At 39.2% G+C, this 14,374-nt stretch overlaps 1 protein-coding gene across 3 annotated transcripts; it reads right to left on the bottom strand.

Annotated features, from left to right (window-relative positions):
- Positions 1-5,430: 5,430 nt before the first annotated feature.
- On the bottom strand, positions 5,431-10,359 carry LOC103477151 (androgen-dependent TFPI-regulating protein). 3 transcript variants are annotated; one of them, XM_008430070.2, is made up of 6 exons: positions 10,100-10,359; positions 9,895-10,020; positions 7,821-7,922; positions 7,622-7,737; positions 5,667-5,818; positions 5,431-5,577 (listed from the first exon to the last, which is right to left on the bottom strand). In XM_008430070.2, the coding sequence occupies exons 1-6, from the start codon at positions 10,250-10,252 to the stop codon at positions 5,558-5,560; spliced, it is 669 nt and encodes a 222-aa protein (XP_008428292.1). In that variant the 5' UTR covers positions 10,253-10,359; the 3' UTR covers positions 5,431-5,557. The 3 variants fall into 3 exon arrangements, with proteins under 3 accessions (XP_008428292.1, XP_008428291.1, XP_008428290.1); XM_008430069.2 differs by having other exon boundaries at positions 5,431-5,818; positions 9,904-10,020; XM_008430068.2 differs by having other exon boundaries at positions 5,431-5,818; positions 10,100-10,358.
- Positions 10,360-14,374: the final 4,015 nt, after the last annotated feature.

Raw genomic sequence — 14,374 nt, 5'->3', positions numbered from 1 at the left:
ATTCGGAAATACAACCTATATTTCCGGTTAAACTTTAAAAAATAAAAGTCGTTTAGTAATGTTAGCAACACCAACAGTTCAAATCGGTGTTAAAAAGCACTTTCATTTAAATAATTACTATTAATATATAAATATGTGTCAACAAGTGATTACTAAGTGCCAAAATAATAATTTTGTAAACATATGACGAGATTTAATTTTGAAAGCTTGACAATTAAACCGGAAAACGTACTATATTTCCGTAAACTTTACCCCCAGTAGTAAAGAAATGTCGCGAAGCATCAGAAATGTTCTAGATGGACATCGTGCGCATGCGTGATCCCGTTGTAAATGTTCTTATACATTACAGTAAAATCAATAAAACTCGCTCATATATTTCTTTAATTGTTTCCACTAACAGGCTGGTTCACTTTATGTCGTCTAGGTCGCAAAAATATTTCTGAGTTGTTAAAGTTAGATACTGACAATAATAAAATCAAATAAAAGCAACAATCTGAAACCAAAAGCGATATTGTTGAATTTTAGTGCGCAATCGGGCTCACACAATAAAGCAAAGTTCAGTTTTCACAAAACAACATGTACTTAATTTGAATATTTGAAAACTATAGTCATGATATGTAGTACAAAATAAAAGTAATATATTAAAAATGCATAAATGTGTTAAAATGAGTTATAACATATTCCAAAACTAGGTTTTTTGGATTTATTTAAACAGATAAAATATGTTGTTGTTTTTTTCAGCTGATGATATCACGTTATGGTACAGAGCATCTTATGGAAGAATCTGGAAATGATCTGTTGGAACTTGTTTCTGTTTTTCAAACCAAATGAGTCAGCTCGCCTTGTTTCAGGGCTGTGCATCATCTGGCGCCCTCTGGCGGTAATGAAATCAGGAATAAAACCAGAACAAACTGTTCACACTGGTTTGAACATTTCCACAGAGGTATTAGAAGTACTCACATCCTCTCCTTAAGAACAAGTACAGATAAAGATGAACAAATATTGTAGTAAAAGTAAAAGTACAGGTTGAACTGTTGAATCACAACAAGTCGCTTGTGTTGAGCCGTTGACTTTACAGCGATTTCTCATACCAAGCATGCATGTAGCGACAGTGGAGAGGAAGAGCTCCCTTATAACAGGAAGAAACCAGCAGAACCAGAACCGGGCTCAGTACCATCAGCTATCTGGAGAACGCAGAGCAGAGACACAACAGGTCAAGAATCGGGAGAACTTTCCATGTTCATTCGTGGAGGTGAAACTTTAACAGGAGAGGGAGAACAGTTAGGTGATGGCAGCATCATGACAGCTAACACCCAAGAAGGAACCACAGCCAATCAGAACGCCAGGCCAGGTGTAGCTTCTATGGAGAGAAAAACTGAGAAAACAAAAAGTTAAGTTCATACCAATACTATCCATTCAACGGGTTAGGTCCATTCATATACATGGGTTAGGTTCTCTTACTCACAGTCCAGTTTGAGCCTAAATATAATAAACATTTGTAATTCAGATTATTCAGTGTCAGTCTGTGCGGTTGGAAGAAACCAATAGAATCAATAGAATTTTAACTGATTAAAAGGCAGGTCTTCCTTTACCATTACTGGCCTAACACCAGAGCGCCACCTTGAGGCCTCTCTCCAGATTGCTTAACAACGGTTTCTGGTTTTATTTCCCCCTCCGTGTGCTGCCACCTTATTGTGGTGGAGGGGTTTGAGGGTCCCAGAGATCCTAGGCTTCATGCCTCAGGTTGGGTCGGTCCGCCAGGGCAAACGGCTCCTAGTGAGGGATCGGACCAAGAACAGCCCAGAGACCGGCTAGAACTGTAGATATAGACAGAGGTGAGGGGTTCCCCCAGTGTTTTATCAGCCTGTCGGGCCACCAGGCTTTATTCATGACACTGAGGTGAAAAAAATAAGTGGTTATTTAAAGAGCTATGTTATGATGGGAATATGGTGGTGGAGTTTCGTGGGGGGAGGTGAGTGTAGATTCTGAGATCAGCAGGTGATGGTGAGTGGTGCTTGTTGGCATTCATTTCTTTTTCTGCATGGAGGCAGAGAACTGAAAACCGGTTTCTTAAAAATGTAGAAACGAGGAAACAAAAGCCTGATTATCACTCATGGTGCAAAACAATCTGGTATCTTCCTCAGAGGATCTGATGTTTGTAGCACATGCTGAAGGGCTTTATATTATTTAAAATAAAATAAAAAACACAATCAACAAACAAAAACATGACATTCCAGTGGCAAAACAAAGTAATGAAAAGTTGAAATCGAGAGAGGAATTAAGAGATTTTCCAAGACAACTCCAAACAAATCATTTTTAGCCTTAAAATATATTTTTGGCTTCATGTTGACCTGTGAAGACAATGTTGAAAAAGTCAATGTGATTAAAGATAATGGCTGAGAAATTAGTACTTTAATCCTGGAAATGTCCCTCAGGTGACAGAAGGCCGACTTTGTAACCGTCTTTATGTGACTCAGTATTTTTACCTCTTCATCTGTAGCTGTTCCTTCACTTATTTGGCTTTTTCTGTGTCACCAAGCAGTTTTTTTTTTTTTGCATGCTTTAATGTGTGCAGTTTGCACTGGATTGACATTTGTAAATCCAGTTTGACTTCTGTTGCACTACATTTTTCTTTCTTTTGTGTTACCCAAGTCCTGCTGACCGGCTGTGTGACCGCATTCAGCCTACGGCGGTGCAGAAACCCACATTCAGCATTTCTGTGGAGTTTTTTTGTGTGTATTTTTCCACTAAGTTTCCCTTGTTGCAAAACACTTTTCCTCCCGGGCTTGTTGGAGTTTGTCTAGGGTCAAAAGAGGGTTTGTGTGAGTTAATTTAGCACATTTTAATTAAAAGATTGACAAGCAGTCGGTGTATCAAAGGTCTCACCAGGAGGAAAATTTTCTTCAGATCATAAATAAAAACCAGATCTAACATGATGGAGGACATTTCCTCAAGGTTCTCGTCACGTTACAAGAACAAATTCTTGTTTTATTGTGATTTTTATGAAGCAGACAAAGTAGTAAATAACTGTAAAGTGGATGACACTTTTTAAGATATTCCACAATGAGATCTGAAAAGTGTGGCATGATTTTTTTTTCATCCTTTGTCACTCAGACACCCCTAAAAAAAAAGCATATAGGTGTACATGCAAAATTACTTGGCTGCCAGAAAATAAACGCTGCATGTCACTCCTATGGTGAGACATGGTGTTGGCAGCATCATGCTGTGGGAATAATTCTCACCAGGAGGGACAGGAAGCTCGTCGGAGTTGATTGGCAGATGGATGGAGGTAATCAGGAGAGTAATGGAAGAATTACCTGAGACTCAGTCAGGTTCAGCTTCCAGCATTGCAACAAAGCCTCAAGGAGACTGTTTTCATCAAAGAATATTCATGTGTGAGAGTGGCCTAGTCAAAGTACAGACCTGAATGCAATCATAAAAGACTTGAAACTTGATCTTCACAGATCCAATCTGGCATAGTCTGAGATGAAAAATGAACAAAAGCTTCAATTTTTAAAGACATGAAACTCTGATTATCTCCAGAAGACAAAATCTGTAAATACATCAAAATGTGGTGAAAGATTGAAAACATCAATCATTTTTCTTCTACCACACCATTATGCACTACTTTGGTCTGTTACATAAAATTAGAAAAGAAACAGGTAATACAGTTCTCATGCTGTAATCTGAAAAAATGTGGACAAATTCATGTGTTGTGAATAAAGTAAGAACCAGCAGCTTGTCAGATTCAGTCTGAGCAGCTCTTCTGGTGCTTCTGTCGTTACCTGCTGGTGCCTGAGAGCGTCTGGATTTACACAAACCTGACTGAATTTAAAGATTTGAACACTTTTGTCATTTTTTGGTCAATATTTCTATAGAAATAAAATGTAATTTTTTAGCTTTTTGTCTTTATAGTTTACTTTTATTGTATTTTCAATCAAATTGGGTGCATAAACATCCTGAAGCTATTAAAAGTCAATTTTAACCCGTATATGACGTATTTACCATTCTTGCTGCAGAAAATAAACAAAACAGAAAACAAATGATTCCATTGTTGTAAAAAGGACAAAAATCATTTCTTACATTTCAGCTCTATACAGAGATTCCCCTTTTCTCCAGAAATATGACTCAGTCATTTAATTCAACTTCTTTACGCCTGTTTAACTGCTCAGCAGGAAATTATTTTTAATTTTATAAAGTGCTCAGTGACTAATTTAAAGTGAAGGATGAAAATGTTTTCCTTGTGAGGCTGAGCGGTTTCCTCATAGCTGCAGCTGGAAAAGAGTGAAGAGAAGCAGAGCAAATATTTATATTCTCACGGTGCAAAAAATAAACGAGGCTTTTTAAAACATGATGAAGGTTAAAGACTCCAGAAAGTCATATTGACGAATCTCTCAAGTATGTTGTGATGCGCAGATGAGGGTGGAGGTGGTTGTAATGTTTTCCGTGCGTCTCGGTTCCCTGTGACTGCAGTGACTGACTGCTGTCAGCAGCAGTTTTCTTCCCACTCCAATCGGCGCCGTTTACGCAAACATTTACGTAACAAACAATTTGAACTGTTTATTGTTAAGACTCAGTATCAGGTGCCTTCCTGGCGATGCGGCTCGTCCCGTCCTGCAGGTTCGACCAGGGAGTTTCCGCCTGCTGGCCGGATGGGAGGCAGCAGTTTAAAAAGATCAAACCGAGACACGGCTGACGACCGAACCAGAACAGGAGCTTGAGAGGCAAACATGCTGGAGCTGGTTGGAGTAAGTAAAGGTTCAAAATGTTTCTGACAGGAATGGTAGTTCTGGTATTGACGGGTGTGTTTCTTTCGTTCAGATCGTGGCCGGATTACTCTTTGTTGTAATTTGCTTTTCTACAGGCCTGAAAGATGTGAGTAAAACCCTTTGATATTTTTGAAAATGTGACAAAAGCAAGTTACCAGCAAAGGAACATAAAACCTGCTTATCTGACATGATTATTGCTGCTTACAGGGAAAAAAGCCTCAAAAGTCCCAAATTCCTGAATCCTCTTCCAACAGCAAACTGGTGAGTTTTTTGTTTTTTGTTTTTTTCCAGCTGCAGCCGTTTCATTTCAATCACAAGCGATCAAACATTTGATTCGTGGCTCTTTAACAGAATGACCTGAGTGAGGAAGATGTGCATTTACTGGCGAAGATCCTTTCTGTTGGACTGGTGGACGCCGATCCAAACTACCTGCAACACCTCAAAGCCTTCAGAGATCTGAGAGGAGGGTGAAGAAAGAGAAACTGATGGACTGAAAACCAACGATGAGATCACTGCAATCAGCATTGTAGACTGGACTTGTTTTCTCACAAGATGCTCCACAATCAGCAGACTGTAGGCACCGTTTTCAGGTTAAACCGGATCCAGACGCGGTTCTTCCTCTGGTTAGACGGAACAAGTTAAACACAACAAACAGCTGGACTGTAGCGTGTGGAAGCTGGTTTATTATGCGGCTTGGATGCCTGTCATGCAATATTTACGTATTTTTGTTTTGAGCTGGAAACAATAATAGTAGTTAAAATGGGTAGAGCTGTCTCAGAAATGCTTATTCACTGCGCCTTGTCCTTTCCTGGAATGAAGAAAACAAAAGAGGAGCGATGTAAAGGAGAACCCGACACAAAGAGGCTGAACGCCATGAATACAAGTCACACGTCTCACTCCAGATCTGACTGTTGAGCCGGTCGCCGAGCAGGTAGAGCAGGGTCACCACCGCCATGTTGAAGAAGAAGAAGCCCAGCAGGCCAGCGGTGCTGAAGTGTCCGAGGAGGGGATACACCCAAACTCCCACCGTCAGATAAACCCACACGATCCTGAAGAACCGACAACCAGGAGAGGGGGAAAAAAAAATAAAAAAATCAATCTTAAGGTTTATTTGTGGTGTTTGGTGATCTTGCTCTTATGTTTACTGGTACAGTTGATCCTGTGGCTGCCATCGGCGGCAGTTATACAGTTTGGTTTAATTTTATGATTTTAAGTTGATGTAAATAACCAATGTTTAATTTGTTGTTTCATTTAGGTACATATTTTTAGTTACACACCACACACTGCAGAGGGCAGCATGTTTTTCTTCWTTTCTTTGTTGGAGAGATTTGGTGAGGCACCGAGGCTCGTGTTACAAGAAGCTACACRAAGTTTACTAACCCTTTCAGGTTGAAGCGGCCAATGAGGWACTCGTTTTGTATTTTAGTTTTGTTTGTAAATGGATTGTCTTTCTTTATGTAAATGTATTTTATCTTTTGTACAGTTCTCACGGCGAAGTTATTAAATGCCAGTAACCAACCAAGAACGCCTTGTGTCCGTTTTCTGCCTGGAGGGAGTTATAGATCCCTTCTTGCAAAATCTGCAGTTTAATAATAATAAAATGATCTGCACCAAACTGTGTGGTTCTGGTTTGTCCTCTGAAACACAGGGGAAGATGTGTTGCTTCTTATGAGGCAGAACCATCAAAGTGTTGAAAAGAAGCGTTTGTGCTGCAGAGCACGTTCCTGCTGACGGGTCAAACCCTGAAGCTGTTATTCCACTTTAAGATTCAAGCCAAAGCTGATCTTTTTAAAGCTTGCATGGTTTTGGGCTGAAACGATTAATCAGATTAATCGTGATGGATTGATTTTTTTAAATATCCACCAACAGGTTCTAAAAAAAGGCAGTTTGCTGAAAGAACAACACAGTCAGAAACTGTACAGAAAATATATAAATTATGCATTTAGATTAAAAAAAATCATTTTCTGTAAATCTGTTCTACTCCTGTCTTCTCCTGCTCCGCATAAATACCTTTTGCTCTCCAATTATGAATCAGTTAATCCAAAATACAATCACCACATCAGTCAGACGCTGTATTGAAGCCAAGCAGAAGGGCTGAGATGTTCACATGTTGATGTCAGAAGGATTATCCATCGCTCTCTGCAGGAATGCTTTTAAAATGTAAAACGTTTATTTTCTTACTTAAAAAATAAGTAATCAGTTTCTTCTTAAAATGCAGTGAATGCTTCATTATTTGAAGCAGGATTTTAACACCAACATGTGAGACGCTCAGCACTTTCTGCTTGGCTCAGCATCAGCACAGGGTCCGGCTGATCTGGTGATTCATTTTAGGGATTTAATGATTAATAACTGCATAGATGCTTAATAGATTGTTTTTCTCCAGAATTTGAACCAGGTGAAGCTAAACTGTCACTTGAGGAACATTTTTATAGACAGAAGGATTTTAATTCTTATTGTAAAATGTCTATATTTTTGTACAGTTTTGGTTTAATTTCAGCTTTTTTTATGTTGTTCTTTTATGAGTCTTTGTACTCATTAGTAAATTAGTAATTTAGCAGACAATTTTTTCAACAGTTAATTCATTATGATTAATCCGATTGATTGTTTTATCCCCAGCTTTATGCTCAGTTAGTTCTCAGATATTAATGAATAACATTTATTGATTTATGTTGCAGTCTAAGTGCTGAGTTTTGACTCGACTTTCCTCCAAGATAAAGAGCAGAAAACCGGAGGAAAAAACCAGAACAAAACCAAACTGTGCACCACATTGACCTCCAGTTTCACATGCAGCCAAACCGGTTTCACTCCAGAACTCTGGATGTGTTCACAGTAACAGCTGACTCAGCACTCACCAGGATAAATAAGCCACACCCACGGCTGCCAGCGCTGCCAGTGCGTGGCTCATCTGCGGGTACGTGTGAGGCTGCACCAGCACTTCCCCGAGCAAAACAGGAAGGACCAACGTGTGCTGTGGAAACGCAGAGGCATAGTGAGCACAGCGAGTTTAGGTTAGGAAAACCAGACAGAAGGGAAATGAAGCAGAGCAGGTACCATGGCGTGGTTGATCCAGGGAGGGAAGAAGGCATCGATGCTTGCCGGATAGACTAACTCTCTGTCATAGGCGAAGATCGTCCAGAAGAGCACAACCACAAACTGCAGGGTTCAGAGGTCACAGTTAGTGCAGACAGAGTACTACTTTTTAAACATGTTTTATTATTTTATAGTAGCAGAAAACATTAAAACACTTTTTCTTTGTATGATTTTAGCTTATGGAGTTTGCATTTCCTCCTTGGATTCTTCCTCCCACAATCCAAAAACAYGACAGGTTCATCAGTTTATAAATCCATCCATCCATTTCCATCCATTTTCTTGCACCCTTTTTCCCTCAGTGGGGTCAGGAGGTGCTGGTGCCCATCTCCAGCCAACGTTTCGGGCGAGAGGCGGGGTACACCCTGGACAGGTCGCCAGTCTGTCGCAGGGCAACACAGAGACACACAACCATGCACACACACACTCACACCTAGGGGCAATTTGGAGAGGCCAATTAACCTGACAGTCATGTTTTTGGACTGTGGGAGGAAACCGGAGTACCTGGAGAAAACCCACCATGCACAGGGAGAACATGGAGACTCCATGCAGAAAGACCGGGGCCGGGAATCAAACCCAGAACCTTCTTGCTGCAAGGCAACAGCTTTACCAACTGCGCCACTGTGCAGCCCCAGTTTATAAATACTTTTTAAAATTTAAACTATTTCAGATGAGAGTAAAATGAGGACACCCCCATATTTAATCCAAATCAAAACGACACAGAGGTGCAAAACATCAGGTTCACATTTGGAATAAGAGTTTCTCTGTTTGACAGTTGGCTTTGTGCTGAGATAAAAGCAGCTGGATGAAACCTTCAGTAAGAAGATTGCAGCAGTTTAAGGGTCTGGTGGGATTTAAAGAGCTTAAAGTTAATCTTTAAAGGCCAACATGCCCAGATCTGGTTGGCATGCAAACGTTCTTCCTGAAGACAGACTGCAAGATGCTGAAGGAAGTTTCCCACAAACCATAAAACACCAGCAGGTGTCGTACTGTTGATTGGAGGTTCGACTTTTTAATGAGTAGCAGAAAGAGAAAACTTTTGCTTTCTGAGAAGAACTTAATTCAATACTGTCAGAGAAAACAGACAAATGTTCAAACTTCTGGAAGAAATGCTCCTTGGTCAGGTGAATCTAAAACTGAATCAATTGGACACCAGAACCAGAGAACATGCAGGAAAATCCTCTCACACCTACAGCGAAGCACAGAGCAGCTGCATATCAGATTATGGTTCAGGAATATTTGCTGGTCCCAAAACCGTTAAAATGTAGCAGGAAATATATTTAGAAACAAACAATTTCAGGTGAGAACTCAACTGAACTGTCTGAGTATAAAATATGGGAAGTTATGAGTCATTAACTTCTTGACTTTATATACAGTAGAGTAGTGGTGTCCAAAGTGCCGGCCTGGGGCCATTTCTGGCCCGCCGAAGTATTTTGTGCAGCCCGTCAACCTCAAATTTAGAATATGGAGCAAATCTGGTCTCAAAGCAGAAGTGGTTAATGCAGATTGACTTTTTTTTTACGTTATCACAGATGAACACATTAATAAAGTTTTTCCATTAATTTTAATTATTTTGGAGTAAATAGAACCACAAATATTGAGCTGCTTTTACTCAAAGGTAAATCTTCCCCCCAACCTCTGAAGAAATCAATCAACCATAAAAATGTAGAAATTGAGATGCTAAAATATAATAATGCAATAATTCAAGAAATTTTTACAATGAATACAACATGATACAGTACAATTTTTACTTTTTAATTGTAAAAACTAGATGTTTTTACTTTCAACTTGGCAAAAAGTTTGTACACCACTGCTATTATTAGAGGGTGTGCTAACTTTTTCCTCTGCTAGAAAAAACATGTTTATGAGTAAAACAGGTTATTTTTTATTCTTTTAATACAATCTCTTTGTTTTCCAGAGATCAATACACAAGATTAGACCTTAAATGCAAATATTAATGAAGAACTGCCTTTTTTTAATTATAAAATAGTTTTGTAAATAAATAAGAAAGCTGAATTTCGAGGCAGGATTTTCTCACCGTCCCTACAGGGAAGGCAAAGACGGAGAACAGGAGGTCTTTCCATCTGCTCAGCGCCCTCTCCGCCTTCTCCCCTGGTTGGAGATCGTTCACTGCTGCCAGGCCGAAGAACGTCATTTGCAATAACTGAGAGAACACCAGCAAAATGATTCAGATTCACCTGTATGACATGCTCACCACAGTCATCACCGCTAAACGTGCTCACCAGGTTCAGAAAGGTGAGGTACTTCCACGGTCCTCCATAGACGAAGATCCCTGCAGGAAGCTCCTCTCCATCCTTTGCTGCCAGATAATTCACAATGAAAGTGTACCAGCCGAACGCTGAGATGTGGAACGCTGCCCTCAGGGTGGAAGGCATTTTTAAAGCTTATGTTGAACAAAAATAAATTATTAGAAGCTCTGGAGAACTAATCTAAACGAGCCCAAGTATTCCCTTCAGATGTGAGGCATTTCAGGCAGAGCAGGTCTTTATAGATTAGTGTGATTCAGTCCAAGCTTATTACGGTGCTGGTGACACGCAAAGTGACATTTTTGGACAAGAGGCCCTCTGTTTAATGATACGTAACATTTCTTCTTTCACAATCAACCCTCTGAGACATGTGACTGAACGGTGAATTTATTCACTGTGGGAGCCTGTTAATCTGTTTCACAAGAGAAGAACCGAAAAGTACAGCAAGTCCCATTTCGCTGCGCTCAGTGTTTCAAAACCAGCATTTGGTGTCATTACAGGGGAGCTGGACTTTCTGAAGTCTGTAGAGCTTAATATCGAACCTTTAACAGCAAATGAACGACAGTCAGAAAGGAACAATAAAGTCGACATGCCTGGTTATAGTGTCAAATGTTAAAAATCAACAAATCATCCTGCAAAGTTATAATTATCCTACAATGCAGAAACAAAAACAAATTTACTCTTTTTATATATTTTGTCAAATATATATATATATACTATTTTATATACTATTTTATATACTATTTTATGTTGGTTTATGTGATAAACCAACATAAAATAGTGCAGAATTAAATTAAATTAAAATATATCTGAAGTGTGCTGTGGATTTTGCTCCTTTTTGTCTTTTCCTTTCATATAAAATCCACCTGCATTCAGTGTCATTTGTCAATAGTTTTACCCAAAGTCATTTTTTTATGCGTAACTTTTGAAATAATTTACTAAATAAATATTTATATATTTGCTCACATGCATGAAAAATATTTTTGTATGATTTTGTGTTATTTTTATATTGTGAATCTATGACAGCATTTCCTGAATTTCCCCATGGCGTCCTGACTCAACTTGTGAACCACTTTATCGCCACAAGGGGGCAGTATTACATTACACGTTGATATAATGCAAATACTTAAACGCGACAGTCACCGCTTTTAACAAGTTAGGATATCATCTTAATTTTGAAAAAGTAATCCTAAATATTGTTTCTGACATCCATGTTTTAACAAAAACATTAATATAAAACAATAATATACGGAACAACAAACTAATATTTTGTGGCCAATTTAATGATCTGGTTACAAAAAACCCTCCATAAAAATATCCTCAGTGGGGAATTAAGAGATTGATGAATTTATAACTTATGTGTGACTCATCTATTCCACTATTCTCTTTCTGTCATGTAGCCATCAGCTGTAAAGGCCCGGCCCAGTTCTCATCGAGAAAGCAAAGACCTCCAACATCATCCAGGTGAAGCAGAGCAGCCTGCAGCCCTCAGGCCTCCTGGATCCACAGTATTTACATTAAGCTCTGTGGAAAGATTCATGTTTATAGTTAGACCTCAATTTGCAGTCTAAAAAATAAAGAATATTAAATTCTTTTTAACAAGTGAGTCTGTTTTGTTCACATTAGAAACAGCTGATTAATCTTGGACAGAACCAACGAATAGCAACTTTTCATATATTTAGGAGACCTGATAAAATCAACCAGGTCCCATCGTTTCCTCTTCAGTGTTTACTTTCTGTGGAAAACATTAAAATAAATAGAAAACATTTTCTCTCTGTGAATATTTAATATTTATATTTAATCATGAAATCGCAAATGCAGGAAACCAATTCCAATAATTTAGTTTTTATTGGGGAATAAAATGCATGAATGTTACCCAGTCACCATGTAAACACTACAGAGAATTAAAGAAGATTCCTGTTAACGGGCACAACATCACATTTTCAATACTTTCCAGAGTCAATCCAATCACATAAAGAGGAACAGAGTATTTACATTCTCACTGAACAGATTTTAAGTATTTTTCTATTGATTCACAGACATGTGTTGGATAAACAAAGACAAAATAGTTTCTTACCACACGATGGAATGTAAAGTTCAAACATAAATAATTATTTCAATCTATGAACATTGATCCAATAATTGGTTGAGGTGCCAACATTTCAAATTCTTCAAAACACCATGTTAAAAACTTCAGAACCTCTACAGAACTGGTTTCAGGTAACTTTGTGGCCATTTTAGTATTCCTCTCCTCCCTCATCCTTCTCTTCAATGGAACCAATTCCATCCTCCTCACAATCCTTTTCCAGTGCAGCCATGTCCTTCCTGGCCTCAGAGAACCTCCATGCTCTCATCCTCACTCCAAGGAACACTTGGTGTACATCAGATCAACCATGTGGTGGAGCTGAGCCCATGGTGTTGCTCTACCTTCACTCGGCCCTCTGGACCTTAGCCATGTCTCCACCAGGAACCACAGTGGGAAGCTGGTTGTTGATGCCACCTTGAAACCAGCGGGTCCACAAACTGGATGGTGCGCTCGGCTTTGATGTTGGTAACAGTAGCGTCGACATCTTGTGGCATCACAGAAACAATCCTTTGGGCGTTTTTACACTTGATAATCCGGTGGTCCCGGTTCGACTGGAGACCAAACTTGCAATATTTGTTAGATTTTCAGCTGATGTGATTCGCTTTCACACTGCACTGTCAAACGATCCAAACCCTTTGAACAATCCGTTTCCCCCTCACCGGTCGGGGCGCAGCGTCAACGACTGAAGGAAAACCTCAGAAGAAAACCAGCACAACTTCCTACTTCACAAAATGTAAACAAAGACATAGAAATGTTGGATTTTAGTGGTTGTTGAATTTCACTTTTGTCTCTGGCTAAAGACTACAAACCATTTCTCCTTGTAGTGCCAGACTTGTGCATTTATTTTTGCTCCATTTACCCAGAATACCCTGCACTATTGTCCGATTCTTGCATTTAGAGCAGTCTCTGGTCCTCTTGCATCCATATAAGCATTCAACCTGCTCCAGAGTCGACTTTAGCCGAACCGAGACTTAGGTGTTCAGGTAAAAGGGCTTTTTCAGTTTGAATTAGAGTTCGACTACACATTCACACCTCCACAAACGAACTAGAGTTTTATTATAGCAGACTTAACATAAACTGAATTGTTTAACAACAGTGACTGGATCTAATTTTCAGAGCTGGAATGTAGCAGAAACTTAAAATATAAATGATCTATGAGACGGAGGAAAATTCAAAACATTTGAGTCCCAAAAGGCCATAAAGAAACTACAAATGAAGGAATTTCATAAATACTTTTAGATCAGACACTATTTACATATTTAAATGATTCCTCTCAATTTCCCAGATAACTAACTGATTAGAAAAGACTCTTCTAGATAGTCTCAAACAAGTTCACTCTGTATCCATTTTTTTTTTTGCCACACTACAACAGTTGAATACAAACTACCATTTCTAATAAAATTATGGGAGAATCAGCTAGCTAAAAATATCAACAAACACAGAAATATGAGAGGAAATTTTCCTTTTGCTCTCAAAACTATCCATAAGTATTTGGATTCAGAGAAATTCAGTGTAATATCTAACAAAATGTCTCTATATTTTTGTACATGTATACAGTGATCCCTCGCTATAACACGGTTCACCTTTCGCGGTCTCGCGTTTTTTTTTTGTTCAGTTTTTTTCACAGTGTATCGCGTTCTGCGTCCTGATTGGCTAAACGGTCTCCGAGCTCCTTCTCTACCTGAGTGCCAATAACGTTACGGTACTTAAATATAAGTAATACAGATTGGCCATTCAGGAGATGAAAGCTGAAACTTTGAATGCCTGCTGGAAAAAAACTGTGGCCAGAGGCAGCAAAACCCGACCGGAGGTTCGCTTGACGAGATCCATCGCTCTGCCGTAGATCCAGCTGTGAATCTCTCGGGGCAGGTTGGAGGAGACGCTTTAATGACACGACTCCGGATCACATTAAGGCCCGAATGATGAACACGCACATCCGCTGACCTGAAAACAGGCTTTGTTCTTTGGTTTCAATGAAGAGTATTTATTTATGCTGTATAATAATTGTAAAAACTAAAGGTAACTACTTCGCGGATTTCACTTATCGCGGGTTATTTTCAGAATGCAACCCCCATGAAAAACGAGGGATCGCTGTAGTAAAGACACAACTGGAGCCTCTCTAAATTACCCAATACACTTGTGGAAATACTAGACATCAGGCTACA

The sequence above is a fragment of the Poecilia reticulata genome, linkage group LG15 (genome assembly GCF_000633615.1).
Source record: "Poecilia reticulata strain Guanapo linkage group LG15, Guppy_female_1.0+MT, whole genome shotgun sequence".
NCBI lineage: Eukaryota > Metazoa > Chordata > Actinopteri > Cyprinodontiformes > Poeciliidae > Poecilia > Poecilia reticulata.
Note: the sequence above shows the minus strand (reverse complement) of the source record. Positions and strands in the feature narration are given on the sequence as shown.

What these genes read in the sequence shown, in the direction of transcription:
- LOC103477151 (XM_008430068.2), bottom strand. Translation starts at nt 10,252, where the DNA reads ATGCCTTCCACCCTGAGGGCAGCGTTCCACATCTCAGCGTTCGGCTGG. An exon ending in CCTGGATCAACCACGCCATG is followed by an intron (nt 7,738 to 7,820) that starts GTACCTGCTCTG and finishes GCGTTTCCACAG; the next exon opens with CACACGTTGGTCCTTCCTGT. An exon ending in GGTGTGGCTTATTTATCCTG is followed by an intron (nt 5,819 to 7,621) that starts GTGAGTGCTGAG and finishes TCGGTTCTTCAG; the next exon opens with GATCGTGTGGGTTTATCTGA.